Source organism: Dipodomys merriami, unplaced genomic scaffold (genome assembly GCF_024711535.1).
Source record: "Dipodomys merriami isolate MVZ:Mamm:240054 unplaced genomic scaffold, mDipMer1.0.p SCAF_31, whole genome shotgun sequence".
NCBI classification, from domain to species: Eukaryota; Metazoa; Chordata; class Mammalia; order Rodentia; family Heteromyidae; genus Dipodomys; species Dipodomys merriami.
This window is the reverse complement of record NW_027204604.1, coordinates 9,212,784-9,238,584: the sequence shown is the minus strand read 5'-3', so window position 1 is coordinate 9,238,584 and position 25,801 is coordinate 9,212,784. Positions and strand designations below refer to the sequence as shown.

Here is a 25,801-nt window from a genome sequence, read left to right as displayed (position 1 = left end):
ATGTCAGGTTTTAAATTCCTTCCTAAGAACCCAGAGTCATGATATATATGTGGTATCAATGGTTACTGGCCCTTTATTGTGTTTATTTGACCAGCACTCAAGAGCAAACCAATTTCTGGAGATCTTTTAGTGCCTCGCATAGTAGCAGTTTGTGATAGTAGTTGTTAATATTTAGGCTGGTGCCAGTAGCTCACATCTGTAATCATAGCTACTCATCTGTGGATCAAGGTTCAGAACCCAGCCCAAGCAGAAAAGCCCATGAGACTCCAACTAACCAGCCAAAAGCCAGATATGGAGCTGTGGTTCAAGTGAGAATACCAGCCCTGAGAATAAAAGCTAAGGGACAGTACCTAGGCCATGAGTTCAAGCCCTAGTACCAACATGCACATACACGCAAGCACACAACAAATAGTAGTTGTATGTTTATTTAGCTCTTTGTATGTTCCAGGCAACTCAGCACATATCAGAAACTCAATTTCTGTTTGATAAATTTTCTGCCTTCTGTTGCACCTTGGGATGAATGGAGACCAGTGAAGGACAAGACTACAGGACCAGGAACACCTGGAAATCCTCTGGACCTTTGGACCATTTTGGTGGGCTTGTCTAAATCCTGCAACAGACGAGGCATCAAGCTACCTAGAGGGTGTCTTGCATAACTCTCTTTTGTTTATGAAAAGAAAAAAAGAATTCTGGCATTAAATTCAAATTACCTTTCTCACTTAGGGGAAATGGTTGGCAGAGGAAAAGAAGAAATGGTTGCAACATATGATCGAGAATGAGAACTGGTGAAGAGGAAGGAGATTAGGCAAGCACTGCTCTAGTTCTGCCATTAATCATTCACAGAGCCAGGGGAGAGCTCTTGCCCATCTATCTACATTCAGCTATCCTGACCAGCCAATAGCACGGCTACTAGCTAACAACAGAATGTTATGATATGCCATGATCTCAGAGGAACCAGGACAGGAGAGCTCAAGGCACCATTGCAGGGTCAGCCTTCCTCTGCTATTGCAGGTCAGTGGGCTGCGGGGCACTTGGGGAAAGAGCTGATGGCTTGTCTGCTTAGAGAATTCAAGGCTAGAAAGACAAGACCATAATGTTTTCAGCAAATACCTTTATTGGAGTGTTGCATGAAGGGAGTGGGAATTGTGTGATTTGGGGGGGAAAGTATTTTTAACCTTTTAAGTGTCTCAAATGTTTATTATAAACGGGGAACAAATGTTTATGAATCAGATAGGGCATAAAAGAAGTTATACTTAGTATTGATTTTTTTTGCCGGTCATGGGGCTTGAACTCTGGGACTGGGCACTGTCCCTTAGCTCTTCAGCTCAAGGCTAGCGCTCTACCACTTGAGCCACAGCACCACTTCCAGCTTTTTCTGCTTATAGGGTGCTGAGGAATCGAACCCAGGGCCTCATGCATGTAAGGCAAGCACTCTACCACTGAGCCACCTTCCCAGCCCTGGGTATTGATCTTGTTATTGCAAGTGACTTGCTCTGTTGGTCCTTCACTGATCCCCCAACATAGGGAAGTGAGGCAAGAGGTAAGCCAGGCTTCCCAAAGGGAATCACAGAGACCTCGTTTTCAAGGTCTATTCTGCAAACAGGTATGTTTTCCTGTTCCATTTCTCTATTGTTGAGAAATGAGAAGATACGTATCAGCTTTCGGTTAGTCTCCAAAGCTCCCCATCTTAGTCACACTCACTTCTTTTCAGTCTCTTACTTTCCAAGTTTGGTGACATCTATAATCCTTCCTTCTTAAAATTCTCTTCTTCCTTAGTGGTCCAGGACTCTTTTCTGGCCCTCATTTTTAATTGTCTTCTTGCTGATTTTTACTCTGTCCCCAAATATGATAGTATGGAGAGAATGAAAAACAAGAAGAAACAAAAGCATCAAATAAGATTTGTAGTAGGCTTGGGGATACATGTAAACATAATGTGAACATTGAAGGAAAGAGCTGAAAGTGAGTGTGTGTGTGTGGGGGGGGGGTAAAGAGAGAAAAAGACTCAAAGAATGGAAGCCCTTCCAGTGTTTATAAGTGATATAACTAAGAGTCCAGGTGTAAAGGAAGTGGCACTGAGGCTAGAGACAATTCCTTTTCAGAGATTATCTGAATTTTAAAAGGGGGAATTTAGAAATTTCAGTTACTTAAAAAATAATCTCTACAAAGTCCTAAGGGGGAGGAAAGGGAAAGGAGAGTACCCCCAGGGTACTCTGTGAATTTGAACACTAAAAGTGCTTTCACAAAGGATGCTCAAAGACCAGTTTGTATCAGTGAAATGCACCACTTTGTAATCTTCCCTTCCCCCAAGAAAAACTAATCTGTAATGGATGGAGAAATGGGGGGTCTGAAGGTTTTCCCCCCATATCTTAGACTGTACTTCACCTGCAAGTGCTGATGGTGTTTTTCACAGGACATAATCCAGGATAGCAAGATGACCTGGGCTTCATGATTCAGCTTCATTTCTCTAGAAATTAGACTATGATGATGTCATTAAAATGCAAAGGTATTTGCTAGAGTCACCTCAGCTTTTCAGTGGACAGATAAAAAATTGCTGAGTTTGCAAGGAACAGAGTAGATCGGCTAGGGCAAATGCAATCATTTTAGAGATGAGGAAATTTGAGTAGCAAGAAGCAGATGTAGCTTCTTCAAGATTAGAGTTGAGAGTATGGGGACTTAGATCTCCTCTACTTGCAAGTCCTCCCCTCCGTCCCCAGACCCCGTGGCTGGCTGAGTTCTGTGCCTGTTCCTAGCAATCCAGATTGCAACTGAAGACGCAAGCCAAGGGATGCCCAAGAGTTAATGGGGACCAAGGCACTCCATGTGCATTTCCTTCCATCCTTAGGCGGTTGACTAGTCATGCTCAGAAGACAAAAACAAATTGGATTTTTTATTTGTTTTGTGTTTATTGGGTAAACATTATACACCCGTTTACAGAAAGGAACTGGAGCCAACACCTTCATTTGCTCTCAATGAATCCACAGTATTTCCCAAGGCACCAGAAGACACTTACAACATACTGTGAGCTTTGTTGTTTTATTTTCATTTCTGGCAGTCCTTGTGCTTGCTAGGCAGGCGGTATTCTCCTACTTGAGCCAAACCTCTGGCTCCACAATGTGGTATTAAGATATCAGGAAAAGCATTCGAGTAACACAGTAGATACTGACTTAGGCCATTTCCCCCTGAGGAGTGACATTTGATATATGGAGAGTGAATAAAAGGGAGTTTAGACTATACAAGAGTCATTATATGCAAGCTGCTTACAGATGTTTTAGAAAAATCCAAGATTTTTTTAAAAAGGAAAGATGGCTAGGTTTCTGAGTTGAAGCACGTTCTACTTGTGAAAAGGGGGAAGAGATGGTGAGTTAAGAGAGGAATGGGAACTTATGGAATAGAGGACCAGGTACATTTTCAGCAGAGTGACATAGTACGAGTTGCTTTGTAGGGATATAGTGCCAAAAACACTGTCGGCTACAAACAGTTGGGAGGTTTTGCAGGGGTGTAAGGTGGGGTGGAGGGAATTCTGAGACCCTAGACTGAAACTTGGACTGTGGAAGAGGAACATAGGAGACTGTATCTGATTCCAGAGCTGCTACTGTAGCCACTTCCATAAAGCTCATTTTCTTTATATGTATATACATATATACACAAATATATCTGTATATATGTATATGCACACATATATTTGTGTACATATGTATATATATGTATACATGTATACATATGTATCTTTATATATACATACATATGTAATATATGTATATATACATATATATTTGTAAAGATACTGTACAGAGGGGTTATAGTTACATGAGTAAGGTAATGAGTACATTTCCTATCAAGCATTGTTACCCGCTCCTTTGTTTTTTCCCCACCATTCTCCCCTCCCACCTTCCCACCTCCTCCCTCCCCCCTCCAAAAGCTCATTTCCTTTCTTCACATGGAATTAGTCTCTCTTCTGAGCAGGAGGTTTCTGCAGAGGCTGGTCCCCACTGCCTTCTGTTGTAACATTTGTGCTCATGTCTTTTCTACTGAACCAGGCTGTGTCTCTTGAAGACGTGGATCCCATTGCATATATCCCAGTATTTTATAACGTAAACTTATTTTTTTCTCTCTTTAGAGAAGCAGCAGCAGGTCATGTGTCCATCAAGAGCTGGAAATGGGACCTACCACGGAAAGAGGGAGATGGCAGTTTGGGCCTTACCTAAGTTGAGCAGTGTCTCTGATCCAAGTCTGTTCCGAATCACCTTGGCTGCCACACTGTTGGCTACTGTTCTTGGTGAGCCAGCAATTCCAATCTTCCATACTTACAAGACTGAAAAAGAGTTGTTACATTAGCAGGAATCCATTTTTAGCAACAAAAGGTTTTTGTCTAACTGGAATGTACAGGCACTTTTGCTTTGCTCACAAAGAAGGCAATTTGCTAGACATTCTAGACACTCTAGACATTCGAGTTTCTTCTCTAGAAGTTTCCAAAGCAATCTGTCTCCCATGTGTGACTTGAGACAAATTTATATTGTCCATCAGTCTGACTGAGCAGTTTTCACTGCCTGTACAGTTATCCAGAACGGAGTGGTGAACTACACACTTCTAGCTGTGTTCTGAACAGGTAGATCAGCCTGGAATTGTGTACCATGCATCTTCATCATTGTGATTAATTTCTTAAAGAAAGTCAGGGTTAAATTCTTTGTGGCAAGGACTCTGTGCTTTTCTTCCTGATCATCTAAATTAATAAAAATGTAAAACACTTACACAATGTTATTCAGCCACTAATTGGGTGGCTCAGACCTATAATCCTAGCTACTCAGGAGGCTAAGATCTGAAGACTGATGTTCAAAACCAGCTTAGGCAGACAAATCCAAGGGACTCTTACTTCTTACAATCCAGCAAAAGTAGAAGTAGAGCTGTAGCTCAAGTGGTAGAGTGTGAAAATGCTGGGCAAGAATGCTAGACCCTGAGTGTGAGCCCCAGTACTGGCACAAAAATAATAAATAGGTTAAAATAATAAAAATAATAAAAATAAAACAGGTACAAAATAACCCATCTCCCATATTCCTAAGTATTCCTTCCTTGAGGCAATCAACATCACATAATCATACTACCTTTTTTTGTCTTCTTGTCAGTTGTGGGGCTTGAACTCTGGGCCTGGGCACTGTCCCTGAGCTGTTCAGTTCAAGGCTAGTGCTCTACTACTTGAGCCTCAGGGCCACTTCCAGTTTTCTGGTGGTTACTTGGAGATAAGAGTCTCACAGATTTTTCCTGCCTGGGTTGGCTTTGAACCACCATCCTCAGATGTCAGCCTCCTGAATAGCTAGGCTTATAAGCATGAGCCACTGGCACCCAGCAATACTACATTTTTATTTTTGAGAAAATCTTGCTTGTAGCCTATGTTAGCCTGGAACTTACTATGTAGTTAAGGCTAATTTTGAACTTGTGATCTTTCTACCCTAAGCCTCCTGAGTGCTGGGATTACAAGCATTAGTCACCATGCCTGGTTTGTAATGTAATTCTTAATGAAATAATGTGTTTCTGTCCAGACAGACTGGTGGGGATTTCTGGCTTCACATAGACCCACGCAAGTCAGCAGAGGTGGGGAGCCTGACATGCTGATAAAGTTCACATCTGTCATCCTGTGCCTTTACTTGTGGCTTTTATTATTATCATTTATCATCAGACATATTTACTGATCACTCAGCAGAATGGAGAGGAGAGAAGAGTTATGATTTTTACTCTAACAGGTTTAAAGAAGGAAAAAAAATAGAAGAGAAAACTTTCCTTGGAATTAAAGACTCCAAGAGTTGGTTTTTTTTTTTTTTTAAAGAGGAAAGAATAGTCCTTGCTCTAAAATTCTACTATGAAATATTAAGTTGCTACGTCCCAAGATGTGATGTTTGGTGTCCCTTGTCATTTTGGTTTCTAGGAAATTGTGGACCCCCACCCTATTTAGACTTTGCCCTACCAGTAAAAGAGATAGATCAGGAAGACTTCGACACGGGAACTATTCTGAAATACACTTGCCGGCTTGGCTACAGTAAGACCAGCTCAAATTTGAATCTTGTCTGCAGCAGGGACAACACGTGGAAATATGGTGAATTCTGTGTCAGTAAGTACCAGTGATTACTCTGTTCATTTGTGTTGCGATAAACTTCCAGTTGTGGTCTGAGGATCAAAACCTCATGAACCTGTAGTTACTAAGAAACCCTCCAGTTGGTTCAGCTACTGATTTGAGCCCACACACATGTGACATTTTTGAAAAAAAAAAACAGAACAAAATAAAATAGAACAACAAATTAGGAGTTAGCTGATTGTATGGAAAAAAATCTGTTCTGTAAAGTACTTCACCAAACTTCAAGCAATGAATCCCTAATCTCATTTTGCTATATTGGAAACTAAATATGCCTGTAAGGAATTATAAAAGTTTCAGGGGATACACTGTAGCAATATGGCTGCCAAAGTCATCTTGCCCAAAATGACCACTGGGTTTGGGGGAAGGTGATTCACTCCCAAGAGTGCAATTCCTGATGTTTTCTAACAGTAAAAACATACAATCTACCAGCAAAAAAACAAAAAACAAAAAACAAAAAAAACATACAATCTATACTTTTTTTCTTTTGTATCTCTTATATACAAGGATGTGACCTTTGATAAAATGTACCAGAAAAAAAAAAAACCAAGATCAGGCTTTACATCAATTTTTTTCCTATAAAATATAAATTCAGCTAATGGGGATCAGTCATAAAAGTGAATCTAGACCTGTGCTCTGTTGCACATGCCTGTACTATTACCACTCAGGAGACACAAGTGGGAGGATCATGAATTTGAGTCCAGCCAGAGTTACATAATGAGTTTAAGGCCGTCTATAGGAAACCTAAATAAGTAAGTAAATAAATAAGAACAAATAAATGTGAATCTTAAATCTGGGTGTCTGGAAGCAAAACCAGAATTAGATCCATCAGTTGTTCATCCTTTTTTTTCCTGTGTATGTGTGTGTGTGTAAAACCACGCATGCATGCTGAGGCTTGGACTCAGAGCCTGGATTCTGTCACTCAGCTTTTTTTGCTCACTGCTGGCTTGAACCACAGCTTCACTTCCAACATTTTTTTGGTGGTTAATTGGGTAAATAAACTTTTCTGCCTGAGCTAGCATTGAATTGGGATGCTCAGATATCAGCCTCCTGATTAGCTAGGATTATAGGCTGAGCCACCAGTGCCCAGCTTGGATTCACTAATCATTTACATTTTGCTTCCAGAGAAACGGTGCCAAAATCCAGGAGATTTGCCTAATGGCCAAATAGAAATCAAGACAGACTTCTCTTTTGGATCACAAATACATTTTAGCTGTTCAGAAGGGTGAGTGTGAGTGTGAAGTAATAGAGAAACAAAACTTTTAATTAAAAATGTGTTAATGTGTATGTAATTCAAAATTTAAAGTGATAAAAGAAGGTATACATTGAGGCTTTTCACTTCCACCTGGTCTCCAATACACCTTGTTCTTCCCAGTCCTCTACAAAAAAATTCTTTTCTTTTCTTTCTTTCTTTTTTTTTTTTTTTTTGTTGGTCATAAGGTTTGAACTCAGGTCCTGGGTGCTGTTCCCAAGCTCTTTTGCTCAATGCTAGAACTCTACAACTTGAGCCGCAGTGCCACTTCTGCTTTCTGAGTAGTTAACTGAAGGTAAGAGTCTCACAGGGACTTTTCTGCCAGACTGGCTTCAAACCTTAATCCTCAGATCTCAATGCTCTGAGTAGCTAGGATTACAGGTGTGAGCTACTGGCACTGAGTTTATATTGGTTTCTTATGTACCTTTCTGGTATTTTCTTATATGGGCTAGAAATTAGTGTATATCCTTAAGGTTTCTCTTTCCAAAAGCAAATGTACCTTTTTAAAAAAACTTTTCTTAAATGTCTCACTGAACAAATGTGGTTTTGATTCTCTTTGCCTTTCTACTCATAGATATACACAAGTGAGATTTTATGTTTGTATATGGATTGCTCATTAATTTCATTTTATAATTGCATAGAATTTTATTTTATCGTGGTATTATGACTTTAAAAATCCATTTGAGGGGCTGAGAAGGTGGCTCAGTGGTAGAGCGCTTGCCTTGCATTCCTGAGGCCCTGGGTTCGATTTCTCAGCACCACATAAGCAAAAAGAAAAAAGCCGGAAGTGGTGCTGTGGCGCAAGTGGTAGAGCGCTAGCCTTGAGCTGAAGAGCTGAGGGACAGTGCCCAGGCTCAGAGTTCAGGCCCCACGACCGGACCCCCCCAAAAAAATCCATTTGATTCATCCCTGTGTGTTTCCAGTCTTGAACCACATTTGGATGCCATTGTTTATCACACTCTAATTTAATACTATGTTAATTCAATACTATATATATTTTATCATTTTTATATGCTATGTACTTTTATTTATTAAATGGCATGAGAATTAGACCATTTGGTCTAATGTCTTGCAGCTATGTGATGTGCAATTGTAGTATACATATTGAAATACATTTTAATATAACTATTCTGTTCTTCAGAAAGCATACAATTTTCCTTTGTCATTTATATCTGCTATTTTTCTCTAATTACTTTTCTGTTGCAGTTTTGTTTTGATTTTTCATTTTGTGTCATGTTTTCCTACTATATGGCTCTCAAGATGGAAAGTGAGGAGGTTCAGACCCAAGGTGTTCTTCCTATTGAAATAACCAGTATCACTACTTTATTTTTTCATGGAAAAACTGCCTTTTAAAGCAAATTCAAAGTAAAGAAGTGGCTAATTCTAGTTTTATTTGACCTTACAAAGGATATAGCTGCCTTTAAATGATTATTCAATGCATTTCCAGAAGCTTTTTGCTAAAGATGATATCCTCTCCCCCACCAAGTTCTCTCGCACTAAAGGCCGCTATGATGGGAAAGCAAGGCCTTTCCTTTCTGTGATAAGCAGATATGAGGGAAGTCAGCTGAGGAAAACCTAGGACTGGACAAGAGCCATGAAAAAGGAGGGATGGAAAACAGGGAGTTAATGTTGTGAAGAAAGCTAGGCATCTTCAAGGAGGAGGTGGCCATGGGCTACAGGTCAGGAGAGTCTGGGGTCAGTAATTTACCCGAGCACTTCTGAAGAACACATTCATCAAGCCTGACACCCAACAGATACCCAAGCTTAGATTCAAGAACTGAGCAAGTCCAGACATCGCATGACTGTCATGATGAAATTTACTCAATGGTTGTGTTCAACGGGAACCAATAGAACTGGATAATTACTTCTCCATTTTACTACGAACAATTCCATTTTTAGGTCCCCTTTATTGAGTTTCTTAGAAGGAAAGAAGAATTCCATTAAAATCTTCGATCTTTTCTTACCCAGATATATGTTAACTGGCCCAGCGACAAGTTTCTGTGAGATCCAAGATAGAGGAGTTGGCTGGAGCGATCCTCTCCCTGTATGTGTAAGTAAGTGAAGACCTTTCCTGACTTGGCTATAAACTTAAACTGTTGCTCTTGGTGACTATCAATGGCATGCCTTAGTACTATTGGAACCCTCTTCTATGGATGTGCAGGCATTTTACGTTTGTGACAATGCTCTCTCTGAGTATGTCCTTCTCTTTCACTTGCGCCTCTCAGGTGTCATATGTGAGTCTCCTCCAGTCATCAGCAATGGGAAGCACAATGGTGGAGATGAAGATGTCTTCACCTATGGTTCCTCAGTCACCTACAGTTGTGACCCCAACTTCTCACTCATAGGCAACGCCTCCATTTCCTGCTCCGTGGTGAATAAAACTATAGGTATCTGGAGCCCGGACCCTCCTACCTGTAAAAGTAAGTCACAGTGATGAATTTTGCCTTAAATAATTCTCTTTTCGTTTAAAAGATGGTGAATTTATTGGGGAACAAGAACAATTCAAAGACAAAGTAATGATTGCATTAAAGAAGCTATTTATTGGATCAGTAGATTTTTTTTTTTCCAGTCGGATGTAGGCTTGAACTCTGGGCCTGGGTGTGGTCCCTGAGTGCTTCAGCTCTTCAGCCACAGTGCCACTTCTGGTTTTCTGGTAGTTAATAGGAGAAAAGAGTCTCACAGACTTTCCTGCCTGGGCTGGCTTTGAACTGTGATCCTCAGATCTCAGCCTCCTGGATAGCTAGGATTACAGGCGTGAGCCATTGCTGCCCTGCTGGACCAGTAGATCTTTATGGTATTGGAATAGGGTCATAAGCAGCATCATTATCCAACTGGCTCAGTGGAGGAAAAGTTCTTCTTCATTTATGTGAAGACTACTACAGGTCCTGGAGACTCTCCAGGAGAGAAAGACTGCTGAACTGTGTGTGCTTAGTAATCAGCTCAGCCCCAAGCTGCTTTGGTCTTGTGGCATCCCATATCAATATGTATTCTGGCTATTAAGAGCTTAGAAAGTGATCACAGACTTTGTCTAGAACTAGAACTGTGTAGGCCAGGACCAGGAAATGTGATCTTTTCAATATGGATTAAAGTTTATTATGTCAATTGTGTATATGTTTAAGGCAAACAAAACCCACTAAATAACAGAAGATTGACAAGGCGAAGTCAGTAATAAATAGAATGGGAAGATTTGCCATGATATTATTAGCTTGCTAACCAAAGGCATCTTCCCTTTGTTCCTGCGTGCTTGTGCAATGAATGTCTCAGTTCTGTGAGTCACTGCAGGATGTGATCAAACCAGGGGACAAGCGAGCATGACACTTCAAACAAATTCAGATGCCAAGTCGAGATGACAAGAGGTAGAAAAGGCAAAACGGAAGCTGGACGAATTGGCAGAGGTCTTGTAAAGGACCTTGTGGTCACTCTTAGGAGTTCAGAAGGAAGAGGAAAGGGAGACACTGAGACACTACCGGGGAGAGTAAATATGCTCCCTTTTATCATGGCAACTCCTGGCCTTTCTACAGCAGGTACAGTGTGTGGGACATAAGTCCCTGGTATGATTTGAATGTGTCCCTCTGAATTCATACTGGAACCTAGAGCCAATGTGCCGCCTAGAGGTGGGTCTTCAGGAAATGAATCATTCCCAAGAACTCTGTCATCTTGAATGATACTAGTACTCTTTTCAAAAGAAGTTGAAAGAAGAGACCTGCTCCTTTTGACCCTTTTGCCATGGGAATACAGTCTTCATCCCTTCCTTCATGAGGATCTAATGTAGAAGCACCTTCTTAGAACAAAGCAGTTACTAGACTCCAAACCTGCTGATGCCTTGTTCTTGGATTTCCCAACTTCCAGAACTGTGAGAAAATACATTTCTATTGAGTACCAATAAGTAAAAGGCATTTTGTTATAGCAGCAAAAATGGACAAAGATAACCTCTACTGCAACCATCCAGCCGAGAAGTGAAGGTAGCTTCAACGGTAGCCAGGGAAATGACCTGGGGAGGAGTTTAAGGGTTCTAGTGGAGTCAATGATTGATCTATGGGAGAGTGGGTCTCTGATGCTTTGGCTGCCTCTTTGTGACCGTAATATCCTTGCTGTGGGCCACTGACTCACAACCAAAACCAGCTAGGAAATGTTATACTGGAAATGTGATGGACTTTGGAGATATATGTGTTTTTTCTGAGTTATATATGACTAGACCTTATTGGTGAATAAGTTGAAGAAGTGAACAATGCTCATCTTATAGAAGGTCCAAAATGATGAAACCGCATTTTATTGAGTTTTTGAGAAGCTGCTATTTAGGCTTTTTTTTTCTTTGCTGGTCCTGGGCCTTGATCTCTGGACCTAGGTGCTGTCCCTAAGCTCCTTTTGCTCCATTTGAGCTACAGTGTTACTTCCAGCTTTTTCTGTGATTAATTGGAGATAAGTGTCCCACAGATTTTCCCTGCCTGGACTGGCTTCAAATCACAACCCTCAGATCTCAGCCTTCTGAGTAGCAAGGATTATAGGCATGAGCCACCAGCATCCAGCTCATTTAGAAGCTTTCTAACATTTAAAACTATTTATCTGGCAGCTATGTGACATGTCCTTGTATTGGCAACTGTATTAGTGGCAGTAATACCCTTACTGTTGCTTGTCTTCTAAAAATCCCGGTGTCTTTTCTCATGGCTCTTTAGAGATCAGCTGTCCTCAGCCAGATGTTCCACATGGAAAGATTGTCTCTGGATTTGCACCCGTTTATTCTTACAAACGCTCTATTGTGTTCACCTGCCAGAAAGGTTTTACCCTCAGAGGCAACAGTATAATACATTGTCAAGCTGATGGCAAGTGGAATCCTTCTCCTCCCATCTGTACGCCCAGTAAGTAAAAGCCATGAAGGTATCATAGTGTTGGACATCTGAAGGTCCCCAGAACCGTCACTGTGGGCTCTCTGTCACTACAAGAGGTTGCTGTATATAGTTGTGCAGGTTGTGTACACTCCAGTCTGAAGGGAATGCATTTATATTGCAGACATGCTTATTTCAACAAGTCTTTAATAGTTGGTAGAAAACTATCTTCTGAAAAAAAATTATATAATAAATATAACAACATAAAATGAATATAATAATATTTTGTATATATTTATAGATAGCCAGTTATGGGCTTGAAAAATATTAAATAATATAATATAATATGTAATACATAAATATAATAGAAAACAAATAAATATAATAGTATTATACACACACACACACACACATATATATGAATATATATATATATATATATATATATATATATATATATAGTCAGTTATGGGGCTTGAACTCAGGATCTGGGCACTGTCTCTGAGCTCTTTTGCTCAAAGCTAGTGCTCTACCATTTGCAGCCATACATAGCTCCACTTCTGGTTTTTAGGTATTTAATTGGAGATAAGAGTCTCATGGCCTTTCCTGCCTGGGCTGGATTTGAACCATGATCCTCAGATCTCAGCCTCTTGAGTACTTTAGGATTATAGGCATGAGTCACCAGTGCCTGAATATAATTATTATTTTAAAAGCTAAGGTATCTTGAGGGGAAACATGCCTTTTTCCCTAACCTGTATGAAAGCATTCTATGGACTAGTTATGATTCTAACTCTAAAATTATGACCTTGTATAACATGAAAATACTGATAAAAGTAATCATCAAAATGAAACTGCACTTAGTATATAAGAATTGGGTCAAGCCGGGTGCTGGTGGCTCATGCCTGTAATCCTAGCTACTCAGGAGGCTGAGATCTGAGGATCGAGGTTCAAAGCCAGCCCGGGCAGGAAAGACTATGAGACTCCTATCTCCAATAAACCACCAGAAAACCGGAAGTGGCGTTGTAGCTCAAGTGGTAGAGGGCTTGTCTTGAGCTGAAGAGCTGAGGGATAGCGCCTAGGCCTAGAGTTCAAGCCCCACGACCGACCAAAAAAAAAAAAAAAAAAGAATTGGGTCAATGAATACCTTCAACAATTGTGGGCACTATCATTGTCATCATTTTGTAGATGAGGAAATTGTTCAAAGATGTTAAGTGATTAGCCCTTTGATCATAAAACTGATAAGGGGAGGAAACCACAGGTGCCTAGTATTTTGGACTATAGTAGTGTACATGTACAGAATTTCTGCCATTATTCCATAAGTGATACATACAGTACCATAGGTGCCAACATGGTATTTTCATTGTGTCAGATACCTTAGTAATCAAGCAGTGATTTGAAGTCTATAAGATGATGGAGGTTGGCTATAAGGAAATACTCTGTCATTTGATATTCGAGACAAGCATCTGCAGAGTTTGGCACATATATAATTATTATTATCTATGTTATATTATATTATATTGTAATATAATAATTATTATCCATGGCATGTATTCCATGGATACAAAGGGTTGTATTTTAATTACCTACAAAAGTACCTCTTTAAGTGCTTGTAGTTTTCCTTTGGGGGTTTAGATTACTGTCCAGTATTACTTCTTTCAGCCTAAATAACTTGTGTGTATATCCCTTATAAGGATGATCTTCTAGTCACAAGGAGATACCACTTTATGAGCACTAGAATGACTATAAAGTTTAGACATTCTCATCAACATTTGTAGGAAAATTTAGAGTTCTCATACACTACACAGGGAATATAAATAGGTACAACCATTTTGGAAAGTAATAGGCACACAGCTACCTTATGATCCAGAAGTCACCATTATGAAATGAAAACAGATGTTCACATTTTAAAATTTTACATGGGGGTCCAGAGTAGTCCTATACATAAAATGAAGCAACCAAAATGTCCAACAACTGAATAACAGATACATTGAAAGTGGCATAGCATACAATGGAACACAATCTGGCAATAAAATTGAAGTACTGATATGTGAAACAATAGGAATGAACCTTGAAAAACCAAACAGCAAGTTAAAGGAGACAGGCACAGAAATACTATTACCTTAGGATCTCATTTATGTGAAATGTTCAGAATAGAGGAATTGATAGAGTTTACTCCTAGTTTCTAAAACCTATGGGAAGTGAGAATTGAGAATAACTGCTCATAAAATTGAGATTTCTCATTGACATGAAAAAAACCCAGTTAACTGTGATGGCCACAAAATTCTATGAGTATACTTAACAAAAAAAAAAAAAACCTTTGAATTATTCTTTCTAAAAAATCTTACTCCACATCTCATTTCAAATGTTTGAAGGTAAAATGGCATAAACATCCAACTCAGTAGACATTTGTATTCTATTTCCATAGCTTACGACTATGCAAAGTCAGGAACAGTAAGAAAATAGGACTCTCAAATCCAGACTCAAAAAGAAAACAATTCTTAGAGCTTGGTCTGTCCTTGCAAAGCCCTTTCCTGTTCCTGGTGTTGTCTGGGTAAGCAGAGTTCTGGCTTTCATTCCCTAGTCAGTCAGAAAACAAAAGTTAGATGCGGTTGTCTCTCAGAGTTTTGTTGCCATGTTTTCTTAGCAAACCTAATGCTTCCATTCAGAAAGTACTCTTTCTGAAGTGAATGAAGAGTAATCACAAGCAAGGCCACACTAAAGTTACCAGCACAAGCAGGTTCATTGCAGCACTAAAGTTACCAGCACAAGCAGGTTCATTGCAGCACTAAAGTTACCAGCACAAGCAGGTTCATTGCAGCATTATTCACCATAGATAAGATATAGAATCAACCCAGATGCTCCTCAGTAGATGAATGGATCAAGAAAATGTGATATATGTACACAATGGAATTCTATGCTTCCATCAGAAAAAGTGGCATTGCCCCATTTGTAAGGGAATGGAAAGACTTGAAAAAATTATATTAAGCAAAACAAACATAGGCTGCATGATTTCCCTCATTTGTAATAACTAGAATATGTCTAGGATAGTCTTAGAAGATCACAATAGCTTAATAGCTATGTGCATATGATCATATAAAATAATATTTATTGACATAAAGTACAAGAGATGGAAACAAGAGATTTTTTTTCTTAGTGTACTCTGCAATTATTCCTTTTCTTTTCTTTTTTTTTTTTTGGGTCCGGTCGTGGGGCCTGAACTCTGGGCCTGGGCACTGTCCCTCAGCTCTTCAGCTCAAGGCTAGCACTCTACCACTTGAGCCACAGCGCCACTTCCGTCTTTTTTTCTTTTTGCTTATATGGTGCTGAGGAATCGAACCCAGGGCCTCAGGCATGCAAGGCAAGCGCTCTACCACTGAGCCACCTTCCCAGCCCCTGCAATTATTTCTTATTTCTTTCTTTTTCCTTTGGTTTATTCCATGCTGTCACTGCTTTTGATTTCTGTACCCTTTGTCTTGTATATAAGTTTATCGATCTGGGGAAGGGAAGGGAAATCACAGAAATGGTGGGAAAAAGGATGAACCAATGCAACAGTGACACTCACTAGACAGTATGCTGGAAATGAACTTTACAACTTGAGGAGGCAGGGAGTTTGGGGTGGAAATAGAAGAAAATGAGGGAGAGGATAACATTGTTCAAAAAGAAATATACACTTATGTAATTGTAATCCCTTTGTACATCACCTTTATAATATTTTTTAAAAACAAAGTAATCAGACTTAATATTAACTATGTTGGCCTAGCATACAGAAACCACTGAGTAGTTCCATCCCTAAGAATCTCTCTGAGGGTAGGCACACTTAGATGTTCATAGTTGTTTGCTGGTATGGTTGAAGTGTAAAACATTGTAAGCTAGTTCCTGACTAGGCACAAGATAGATTTTGATAGGACAGGTTTGTCAAGCACTGGAGCAGCCATAATAACAATTTCTTTTTCTTTTGTTTTTGCTTTATGAACAGATAGTTGCTTAGGCCTACCAGACATTCCACGTGCTTCCTGGATAGAGAATTATAAACTTAGAAAAGATAATATATATCAGCCTCGGACTAGATTAACTTATCAGTGCAATTTTGGCTATAAACCTGCTGGAAATGAACCTATGACTGTGGTTTGTCAGGAAAATTTCAAGTGGACTCCATTCAATGGGTGTAAAAGTAAGTTTATGTTTTCCAAATGTTTTTGTATATTGAATACCTAGTAAGTGGTAGAATTCTGTACTTTTAAATGTAATTTTATTCCTCCATTTAGACCAATTTAGAATACATAATTTCAAATCACTAACTGCATTTTTCCAAAAGTGATCATAAAAAGTCTTAGAATTTGAGATGCTCAATAAAAAGCTTTCCTTAGCCCAGCTCAGAATCAAATGAGGAATAGTCACAAGTGTTAAACACTATTCATGTTAAATTTTAGCTTCTTTACTGGGACAGCTCAATTACTGTCAGAATGGACTTCCCTCACAGTTTTTCCCTTCCCAAATGTAATCTTTGTGGCGATGGACAGAAGGAAAGTTGGCAAGACAGTGATGTATTCGACCAGCCTAAGCCACCATGAGAGAGCAAGGTCAACAAAATGGGGTCTCTTCAGCTGTTTTCAGTAAACAGATCTGGACTCCTCACGCAGTGGTCTTACCTCAGGAGTATGGAAAGGAAGTTGTCTCTAGATTTTCTGAGAGGTGGGTGTTATTTTATGGGCCTCATTGGAATTAGACCATAAAAAGGAGTAAATGTCTCCTTGTACTCACCAAACAGAACCTTACCATTCCAGAGTTGAGTACCTGGAGATTCAGACTACATGGAACTTCATGCCATAGAGTAGAATTTGAAAAATATGTGAAATGCACACAAATAATGAAAAGCAGTAGTCTAGATCTACCTACCACATTACTTCTTTCTTATTAGAATAAAAGCAAAGTTTAATTGAAGCTATTAAGACTCATTCTACTTTTCTAAGAGACACAAATCTACTTGATTTTTAATAAAGGAATATATTTTTAGGCAAAACTTATTATCACCCCTCATGTAAACAAGTATTACTTGTACATAATTAAAAACGTAGTTAGTTTTATTTCACTTACAATAGTCTTATTGATTTAATTATTTAATATAGGACATTTTAGCAGAAGTAAAATGGTATTTATTCACAATGTAAAATCTGATTAAGTATGAATTTATACTTATGATATATATTTAGTAGTGTCCTCTGTACTGAGAAGCATTTCATAAAAGGTCACAATGTGACAATCATATGAATGCTGGTGATTTTTGTTATGTTTCATAAACAAATGAGTGTTGGAGCATACCTATAAAACTACATCATAGTGATAGTTACATTTCTTGCATAGAGTAATTTATTCTGTTGTGATGTTTTGTTGTCTTATGTCAGGCAGTATCAACTTCTACTTTTTCTTTTTGCTTTTTGTATATTCTGGTAGTGGAGCTTGATCTGAGAGCCTCACATTCTCTCTTAGCCTTTTCACTCCAGGCTGGTGCTCTTATCACTTGAGCCACACCTTCATTTCTGACTTTTTACTGGTTGAGATGAGAGACGCTTGGACTTTTGTGTTCTGAGCTGGCTTCCAGCCAGGATCCTCAGATCTCGGCTTCTCGAGTAGCACAGATTAGCTACCAGAGCCTAGCCTTCAAATTTCATCTGAAAACATTTCCATCTGGTAATTTAAAAAATGGTGTCACTATATCAGCTCTAATTGGTTTTAAAATGAAAGAAATCAAATAGCTATTGCACTTTGAATTTTGCCTCAAGAAAGAAAAGTTTTGGCCATAAACAATAATTTAAGTTTATTCCTATGTATTAATCATCAGGTAGCTATAAACTGTTGACAACTTTCTCCTTCCTATGATAAGAGAAGGGTAAATTAAGAGAGAATTCAGTTATGATGCAACTCCAGTGAAATCATAAATAACTGGATGGTATTTATTATTATTCTTGAATTATGATAAAAATGAACATTTCAACACAGGTTTTTTACAGTTTCTCATTTGAAAGCTCAATGAAAATACTTAGCTGGGGAGGGCAGCTGACTAGATTAAAATTCTTTAGCAATCAGAGAGCACAGATTCCTCGGCACTCCCTCCCGTTGTGTTTGCCCAAGTTCACGTCAGTGGTGAGGTCTTACGGAAGTAGAAGTGATATTGTTAGCTACATGAGCCTTAACCTTATTATTTCATTTTTTAGAGATATGTTGTCCAGTACCACCTCTGAAAAATGTGAAAACCATTAATCATACAGAAACTCACCTTGACACAGGCTGTGCTTACTTCTATGAAGATGTCGTGTCTTATACATGTAATGGGGGGAAAATGGTTTCAGCAACATGCCAAGCAGATGGCACATGGCAGCCTCGAATACCATCATGTGATCACAGTAAGAACTTTAAAAAAAAAACCCAAGCCAACAAATACAGAAAAAAAAAGAACAAAGAAAAGGTTTATAATAAGATAAAGGGATTTACATACCTCATGATTCTTGAAGTACATTTTACTTCCCCTTCCCCACCTTCTTGTTTCTCTTATCTATTTTTCTCTAGATTATTTCATTTTAAACCACTATAGGACACAAGCAGAATATGTTGACATTCCCTCTTCTTTTATTTTTTTAATTTTTATCTTTTTGTGCCGGTACTGGGGTTTGAACTCAGGGTATGGGCCCTGTCCCTTAGTGTTTCTTTTCCCCTCTCAAAACTGGCATTCTACCACTTGAGCCACAGCTCCATTTCCAGCTTTTTGATGACCAATTGGACATAAGAGTTTCATGGACTTTCCTTTCCAGGCTTCAAATCACAATCCTTGGATCTCAGCCTCCCCAGTAGCTAGGATTACAGGTGGGAACCACCCAGACCAGGCACACCTTCTTCTTTCTTTATTAATATCTTTGTTCAGTGTTTGGACACTGATGCAATTCTCTTTTAGAGAGGTGTTCTACACCTCTATTGTTACAATGAGAAAGTCATCATTTTTGTTTTTCCTATAAATTATTTGCTAAAACCTTATACAGTACATTAAGTATTTTCTTGGTGGGGTTGGATGAACAGCTTTGGTTGTAGAGAAATGATTGACTCAGAGATTGTGGATGGACCTGACAGATATATATGAAGGGAAGAAAAAATATAATCGTACCCAACCCTGGTTAAGTCTGCAGTTTGACACCCTACATAAAGGGTAACAAGAATTTTTTTTTAAATAAAGCAAGCTAATAACATTTGCTCTGCTTACCAAGTAAGAGAAAATTAAATCAAAACAATTTCTTGGAACTGTGTATTAAATAGTATTTAAACAAAGAATCATAAATGTTGGAGAAATGGCAACTCAAAGGAAAGAACAGTTTCTAAAATGAAAGTGTGAAAAAGTTCTGAAGTCTATTCCCAGATGCCACTGGCCTGCTAATATTGTCTCTTAGCTGATAAGCAAGTGAAAATTTATATCTTTGTTTTAGGCAGGAAAGGGTAGAAAAACTTTCTTTTTTCTGGTCCTATGGTTTGAACTCAGGGCCTGGGCACTGCCCTTGAACCTTTTTGTGCTCAAGGCTAGCACTCTACAACTTGAGCCACAGTGCCACTTCCTAGAAAGAGTTTTTGTCTTTGTGAATTTCTCTTTTGCCAACAACAGGCAAACTGGAAAGATAGAGTACCTCACTGCATGTTTAGTAACTTTACCACAACTGTAGACAACATTTTATGGGGAAATATTTTGGTGAGAAATCTTTGGCAATGTAAAACAACCTGGCATTGAACATGGAATTAATGGTGTGCTAACAGCATGATTTGACTCAAGTATAAATCTAGCCTTTGTGCCAATGATGTGGTCCCCAAGCAATGTAAAATTGAATCATTTGTTACTCACATAAAAGAAAACTTGTTGTAAGTCTATAGTAAGATACCTCCTAAAAGCACAGAAAAAGTAATAACCTACCATAAGTGTAATTTAAATGCCTGAATTTCCCTTAGCAGACTGTAGAAGGTGTTTTTAAATAACTCAAGAAAGTTAGCATGCCAACTAGATATAGGATGTACACTTGGCTTGTGTATGAGTCAGCTTTCGGTTATTGTAACAAATGCTTGAGATCAGCAACTTATAAACAGAAAAGGTCTATGTTGATTCACAGGTTTAGAAGTTCTGGTTCATGACCCATTGACTCTGATTCTGTGGGCCTGTGCGAAAGCAGCAACTTCTGGCAGCTGCATAAAGTGGTACAAAACTTCTCAGTTCATCTTGAGGTGGAGAGCAAAAGAGAAAAATCTCAGAGTCACATAATGTCCTTCTAGGACACAACTCTACTAACTTAGGAACCTCTGACCAGTCCCTACCTCTTTAAAATCCCACCACCTGGGACTAAAGCCTTTAGCTTAGGGACTTCTGGGGGAACTTCACCAATCAGATTATAGAAGAGTATAGATTGAGAACAGTATTGAGGCTTCACAGAGAGCAGGCCAAAGGGATGGATGAGGTTAGCCAAGTAATCTTACTACAGGCAGAGAGAAAAAGGACAAACTGCATAAATTCTGAGATGCAGTATTTTACATACTGTACACGCTCATCTTCTGTCACGTGTCTGTCTTATCGTCCAGATTGCCAATTTCCTCCTAAAATTGCCCATGGAGCGTATAAACTCAGTCACACATTCTATAGCGCCACGGAGGCTACATACACATGTGAAGAAGGATACAGTCTGATTGGAGCAGCAACACTAACCTGTGGCAACTGGCAATGGTTACCGGCAGCCCCCGAGTGTAAAGGTAAATCCTCCCCCTGCTCAGCCCGTGACCAAGAATGCAAAACACTCACGAGAAAGTTGTGGTGTTGAACTCAGGGCCTGGGTGCTGTCCCTGAGCCTCTTTGTGTTCAAGGCTAGCTAGCGCTCTACCACTTGAGCCTCCGTGCCTCTTCTCATTTTTGAGTGGTTAATTGGAGATGAGTCACACGTGGATTTTGCTGCCTGGGCTAGCTTTGAACCACAATCTTCAGCTCTCGGCCTCCTGAGCGGCTAGGATTACATGCATGAGCCATTGGCACCTGGCGTCCTGTTGTATTATTGGAACATGCTCTTCCTGTGGGCAAATTTCTTACATTCTTCATAGCTAAACTTTCTCCTGAATGAGAATAATTGTAATGCTCATCTCATTAAGATTATTGTAGCAGTGGAGTGAGACAATCACATAAAATGTTTAGCTGTCATTCTCAAGAAAAGTATTGACTAATTTTTTGTCATAAAAATGAAAGTAAGAGGGCTGGGAAGGTGGCTCAGTGGTAGAGCGCTTGCCTTGCATACCTGAGGCCCTGGGTTCGACTCCTCAGCACCACATAGGCAAAAAGAAAAAATCCGGAAATGGTGCTGTGGCTCAAGTGGTAGAGCGCTAGCCTTGAGCTGAAGAGCTGAGGGACAGCGCCCAGGCCCAGAGTTCAGGCCCCACGGCCGGACCTAAAAAAAACAAAACAAAAAATGAAAGTAAGAAACAGAACAAGAAGTCTCACCTACAAGGGCTTAATTCTTATGTCTGTCTTTCTTAGATTTGCAGATTGCCTAAAAAAAATGTTTCTATTATAGCTCAGTGTCAGAAGCCACAGATAGAAAATGGAAAGGTGTCTGTGAATAAGGCTCAGTATGTTGAACCTGAAAATGTCACCATCCACTGTGACTCTGGCTTCTCCGTGGTGGGTCCCCAAAGTATCTCTTGCTCAGAGAATGGAACCTGGTATCCAAGGGTGCCCAGGTGTGAGTGGGTAAGTGGTAAGACTCAAAGTGGTTCTCTGGTGCCAAGCCCTAAATATGGTGTCTTCTTCAAAGTGCTTTCTCAACCAGGCATGATGATATCTGCTTGGCAGAATTTAGTCATTCCAAGAGAATCCTTCTCTCCCCTTCCCCTTGTTTGCCCCTCCCCTCCTAACCCTAGCCCTCCTCCTCCTCTTCTTCTTCCTTCCTTCCTCCATTCTCCTTCCTCCTCTTCTTCTTATTCTTTCTCCCCTCCCTTCTCGTCCTCCTCTCCTTCTAACCCCTCCTCCTGTAGAACAGGAGAAGCCCAGCCCCTTAGCAGGGTCCCATGGAGCTGGAAGAATGTATTGCTAACCATGCTTTTTCTCTGTTGTATAGTCCACTGTTCTATCTAATCAGTAGGGCCTTCCCACCCCTCTCCAACCCCCTCCCCCACATTTCTTTCAGGATGTTCCTAAAGGTTGTGAGCAAGTGCTGGAGGGCAGAAAACTCATGCAGTGCCTCCCAAGTGCAGAGGAGGTGAAAATGGCCCTGGAGATATATAAACTCTCTCTGGAGATTGAGCTTCTGGAACTACAGAGAGACAAGGCAAGACAACCACTCCTGGAGCCATCACCGTGATTTTCCTGTGAGGGAGGAAAGGTGTCTGCATGGCGGGCCGCCTTGAATCCCACATGGGCCACTTCCACTTAGAGACTCCTGTCACGGAGTGAGAAGTAGTTGCCATAATAAATATCTAGAAACGATCACTGCTTTGAGATCATGGTATTATTGATCATCTTGTGGCTGATAGGTTTTGCTTTTCTGGATACAGAATGACCTTTTTTTTTTTTCAATTAAAATTTACAGGTCAAAAATCTCTTTTGTCTTTGTGGTCATTTAGTGCTCTACAAAGCCAATACACTAATTTTACTTTACATATGGACTATAAAAAATGCACTGGTTCAATGTACATTGGTTCAAACCAATGTACTGCCTTTACTCCAGAGTTCCATGAATGCATGTCACTCAGGTGGTCAGAGGTCAGTCTAAATGCAGTCTACTCATCCCTCATCCCTGTCTTTGCCCCACTATGGGGGAGCACTGTCATCCTCTGAACTCCTGTGTGCATTGTCTGTTATTCCTGCCACACCTCAGCCATTGCCTCCACAGAAGGTTTACAGTCCAGCCCCAGAGAAGAAACTGCAGATCAAGGCCAGGTCAGCCACCTGCAGATCCCAAATATTCCACTTGATGGCGCCACTCTTCCCCTTGATCCTAAAACTCCTTCATAGGTATCTTTTCTATCTCTGGGTATTCTAGAAGGTTTTATTCATTTATGACCTTTCTTTTTTATCCTGCTTTGTGCAAATCAGGTCACATGTTCTGGAAAAGGCCTGGGTAAGTTGAAATAGATAGGAATGAGGTGCAAAATTGAACTAGGAGGCATTGTTCATTAGTGGATATAGCAGAGATTGCTTAAGTGGCAAAATCTGTCTACCACTTTGAATATCAGCAGAACCCATGGCTGCTGGACTAGACCTGGCTGTGGAGTAACTATCCAATGGACGAAGCGTTCTGGGCAGGGAGGTTGCTTGTTCTCTAACAAGGTATGGGGAGCCAGTTTCTGCCATGCTGAGGGGGTCAGGTTCTTGGGGGATGGTGGAACAATCCAGAAAAAGGAAGCTGGCCCCTGCTCAATCATGTTGGGTGGCTTCCCTGACCATTCTAAATGTGGTGTTTGGGAGCTTTCATTGTTGTCATTGTCTGGGTTTCTTGTTTTTGTTTTTGCCTCTGAACTATCACAGGAAAGAAAAGTTTCCCCCTGATTTGAGCCACTGTTTCTGACAGGTGCATGGAGAAAAAAAAAAAATCCCCAAATATGAGTCTCGATTGATGTCCACTGTGTTGTTGTCGTTTCTCCAGAGCCTTTAGTCTCTGGCCTGGAATTTATAACTTGAATTTCTACTACTAAACATAGAATTATACCTCTCTACTCATATTGAATTGTTTTGCCCCCCAGCCCTCAGCCTATTTCTACGTTTACTTTTATTATTAACATTAGAGAATTTTCCTTTCCTGAGTGATTCCTCCCTCCATAGAAGGCAGAGCTTGCATGAAGCGTTTCTTTCCCTTTCCTTGTAACTTGGCCATTCCCTACATTTCAGAGTTCTGAAGACAGTGGTGAATAATAATATCAGGAGAAAAAAACCTGTAACAGTAATGTATGATAATGTTAATTTGACTCTACTGTTTAGTTCAGTCTAAGAGAAATCAACAATGAAAAATACACTGTTACATAGCATTCATTGACCAGTGAAATAAATGAAAACTAACTTTCCAGGGTTTATAAATAAGGGGGAGAAAGATAGTGGTAAGCGAGAGTTTCTGCCATGAAAAGTCACAACTAATAAGACACATTCAAGGTGAGGATGGTACTGGGGTTCGAGCTCAGGAGCCAAGCATTTGCAAGGCAGGCACTCGACCACTTGAGCCACACATCCAGGCCTTCTTGCTTGAGTTCCTTGTCTTCAAGTAGAGTCTTCAGTTTGTTTGTTTTTCAGTTTAGCTTAGTGGGGTTTTTGTTGTTGTTGTTTTTTGGCCTGGGGTTGACCTTGTACTGAGATCCTCCTACCGTGGGGTTGGTGGTGCCACACATGGGTCTGTAGACAGAATAAAACTTGTACCTCCATTGTATGTGGTGCTCCTGAAAGTCCCCCTAGGTAAGCCTCGATCTCACAGAGTAACTGTGGTAACTTGGGTAGTAAACCCAAGGAATCCAAACAATGCAGTGTTTTCTAGAAATGAACACTTTGATTTCCTCTCTTTTGATTTACTTGTTCTCATTCTGTGTTGATAAAAGGGTCCTGTTCTGAATGATTTTGTAAAGAATATTTCATAGTTTGGACATGAAGCCTTAGGTTTTATAGACATTTAAATATTTGAGTATGTCTTTTTGCTATTTTTAAATTAGTATTTGACCAATGAATTCTTTATAAATGATACTTGCACCTCTTCCACATGTTGAATGTGCTCATCCTTTCAAAATAAAGGTGAGGACTATAGAATCTCATTCCAGTTTTTCTAGTTTCCATCTCTACATTCTTGTGCAATAAACATAGTTTTTCCTTAGTGTCTTCAATGGCTACTGAAAAACCCTCATATTAAATAGCACTATATTTGCTATAGACCTTCCTGTAGATCTTATATCAACTCTAGATTATTTGTAATAGCTGAACACTATAAATACTATGGAAGTTATTTTTATACAGTATTTCTGGGGAATAATGACAAGAAAAATGTGTGGCCGTATACTGGTGGCCAAACCTGGAATCCTAGCTACTCAGGAGGCTGAGATCTAAGCATTAAGAAGTTAGCCTGAACAGACATGCAGGAGAAACTCTTTTCTCCAATTAACCAGCAAACAGCTAGAAATGGAGTAGTGGCTCAAATGCTAAAAAACAAACGAGTGAAAAAAGAAAAGCAAGAGCTTGAAGCCCTGAGTTCAAGCCCTAGTACAAGCCCGTATACACCAAGAAAGAAGGAAGGAAGAAAGGGAGGGAGGAAGGAAGTAAAGGAAGGAAGGAAGAAGTGGAAGGAGGAGGCAGGAAGGAAGGGAGGAAGGGAAGGAAGGAAAGAAAGGAAGAAAGGAAAGATAGGAAGAAAAGAAGGAAGGAAAGATAGGAAGAAAGAAGGAAAAAAAGAATGGAAGAAATGGAGGATGGAAGAAGGAAAGGAGAGAAAGAAAGAAAGAAAGAAAGAAAGAAAGAAAGAAAGAAAGAAAGAAAGAAAGAAAGAAAGAAAGAAGAAAGGAAGGAAGGAAATAAAGAAAGAAAGAAAGAAGGAAAGAAGACAGAAAGAAAACTGTGTGCATATACGCCAT

At 39.8% G+C, this 25,801-nt stretch overlaps 1 protein-coding gene across 1 annotated transcript; it reads left to right on the top strand.

Annotated features, from left to right (window-relative positions):
- Positions 1–872: 872 nt before the first annotated feature.
- LOC138841102 (C4b-binding protein alpha chain-like) lies at positions 873–22,797 on the top strand. Its single transcript, XM_070041614.1, has 12 exons — positions 873–1,011; positions 4,118–4,276; positions 5,918–6,100; positions 7,247–7,346; positions 9,342–9,427; positions 9,599–9,793; positions 12,047–12,229; positions 16,173–16,367; positions 18,409–18,597; positions 20,798–20,965; positions 21,775–21,950; positions 22,387–22,797. Exons 1-12 carry the CDS (start codon positions 930–932, stop codon positions 22,558–22,560), a joined length of 1,890 nt encoding a protein of 629 aa, XP_069897715.1. The 5' UTR covers positions 873–929; the 3' UTR covers positions 22,561–22,797.
- Positions 22,798–25,801: the final 3,004 nt, after the last annotated feature.

What these genes read in the sequence shown, in the direction of transcription:
- LOC138841102 (XM_070041614.1), top strand. Translation starts at nt 930, where the DNA reads ATGATATGCCATGATCTCAGAGGAACCAGGACAGGAGAGCTCAAGGCA. An exon ending in TCCTCTCCCTGTATGTGTAA is followed by an intron (nt 9,428 to 9,598) that starts GTAAGTGAAGAC and finishes TGCGCCTCTCAG; the next exon opens with GTGTCATATGTGAGTCTCCT. An exon ending in GGGTGCCCAGGTGTGAGTGG is followed by an intron (nt 21,951 to 22,386) that starts GTAAGTGGTAAG and finishes CATTTCTTTCAG; the next exon opens with GATGTTCCTAAAGGTTGTGA.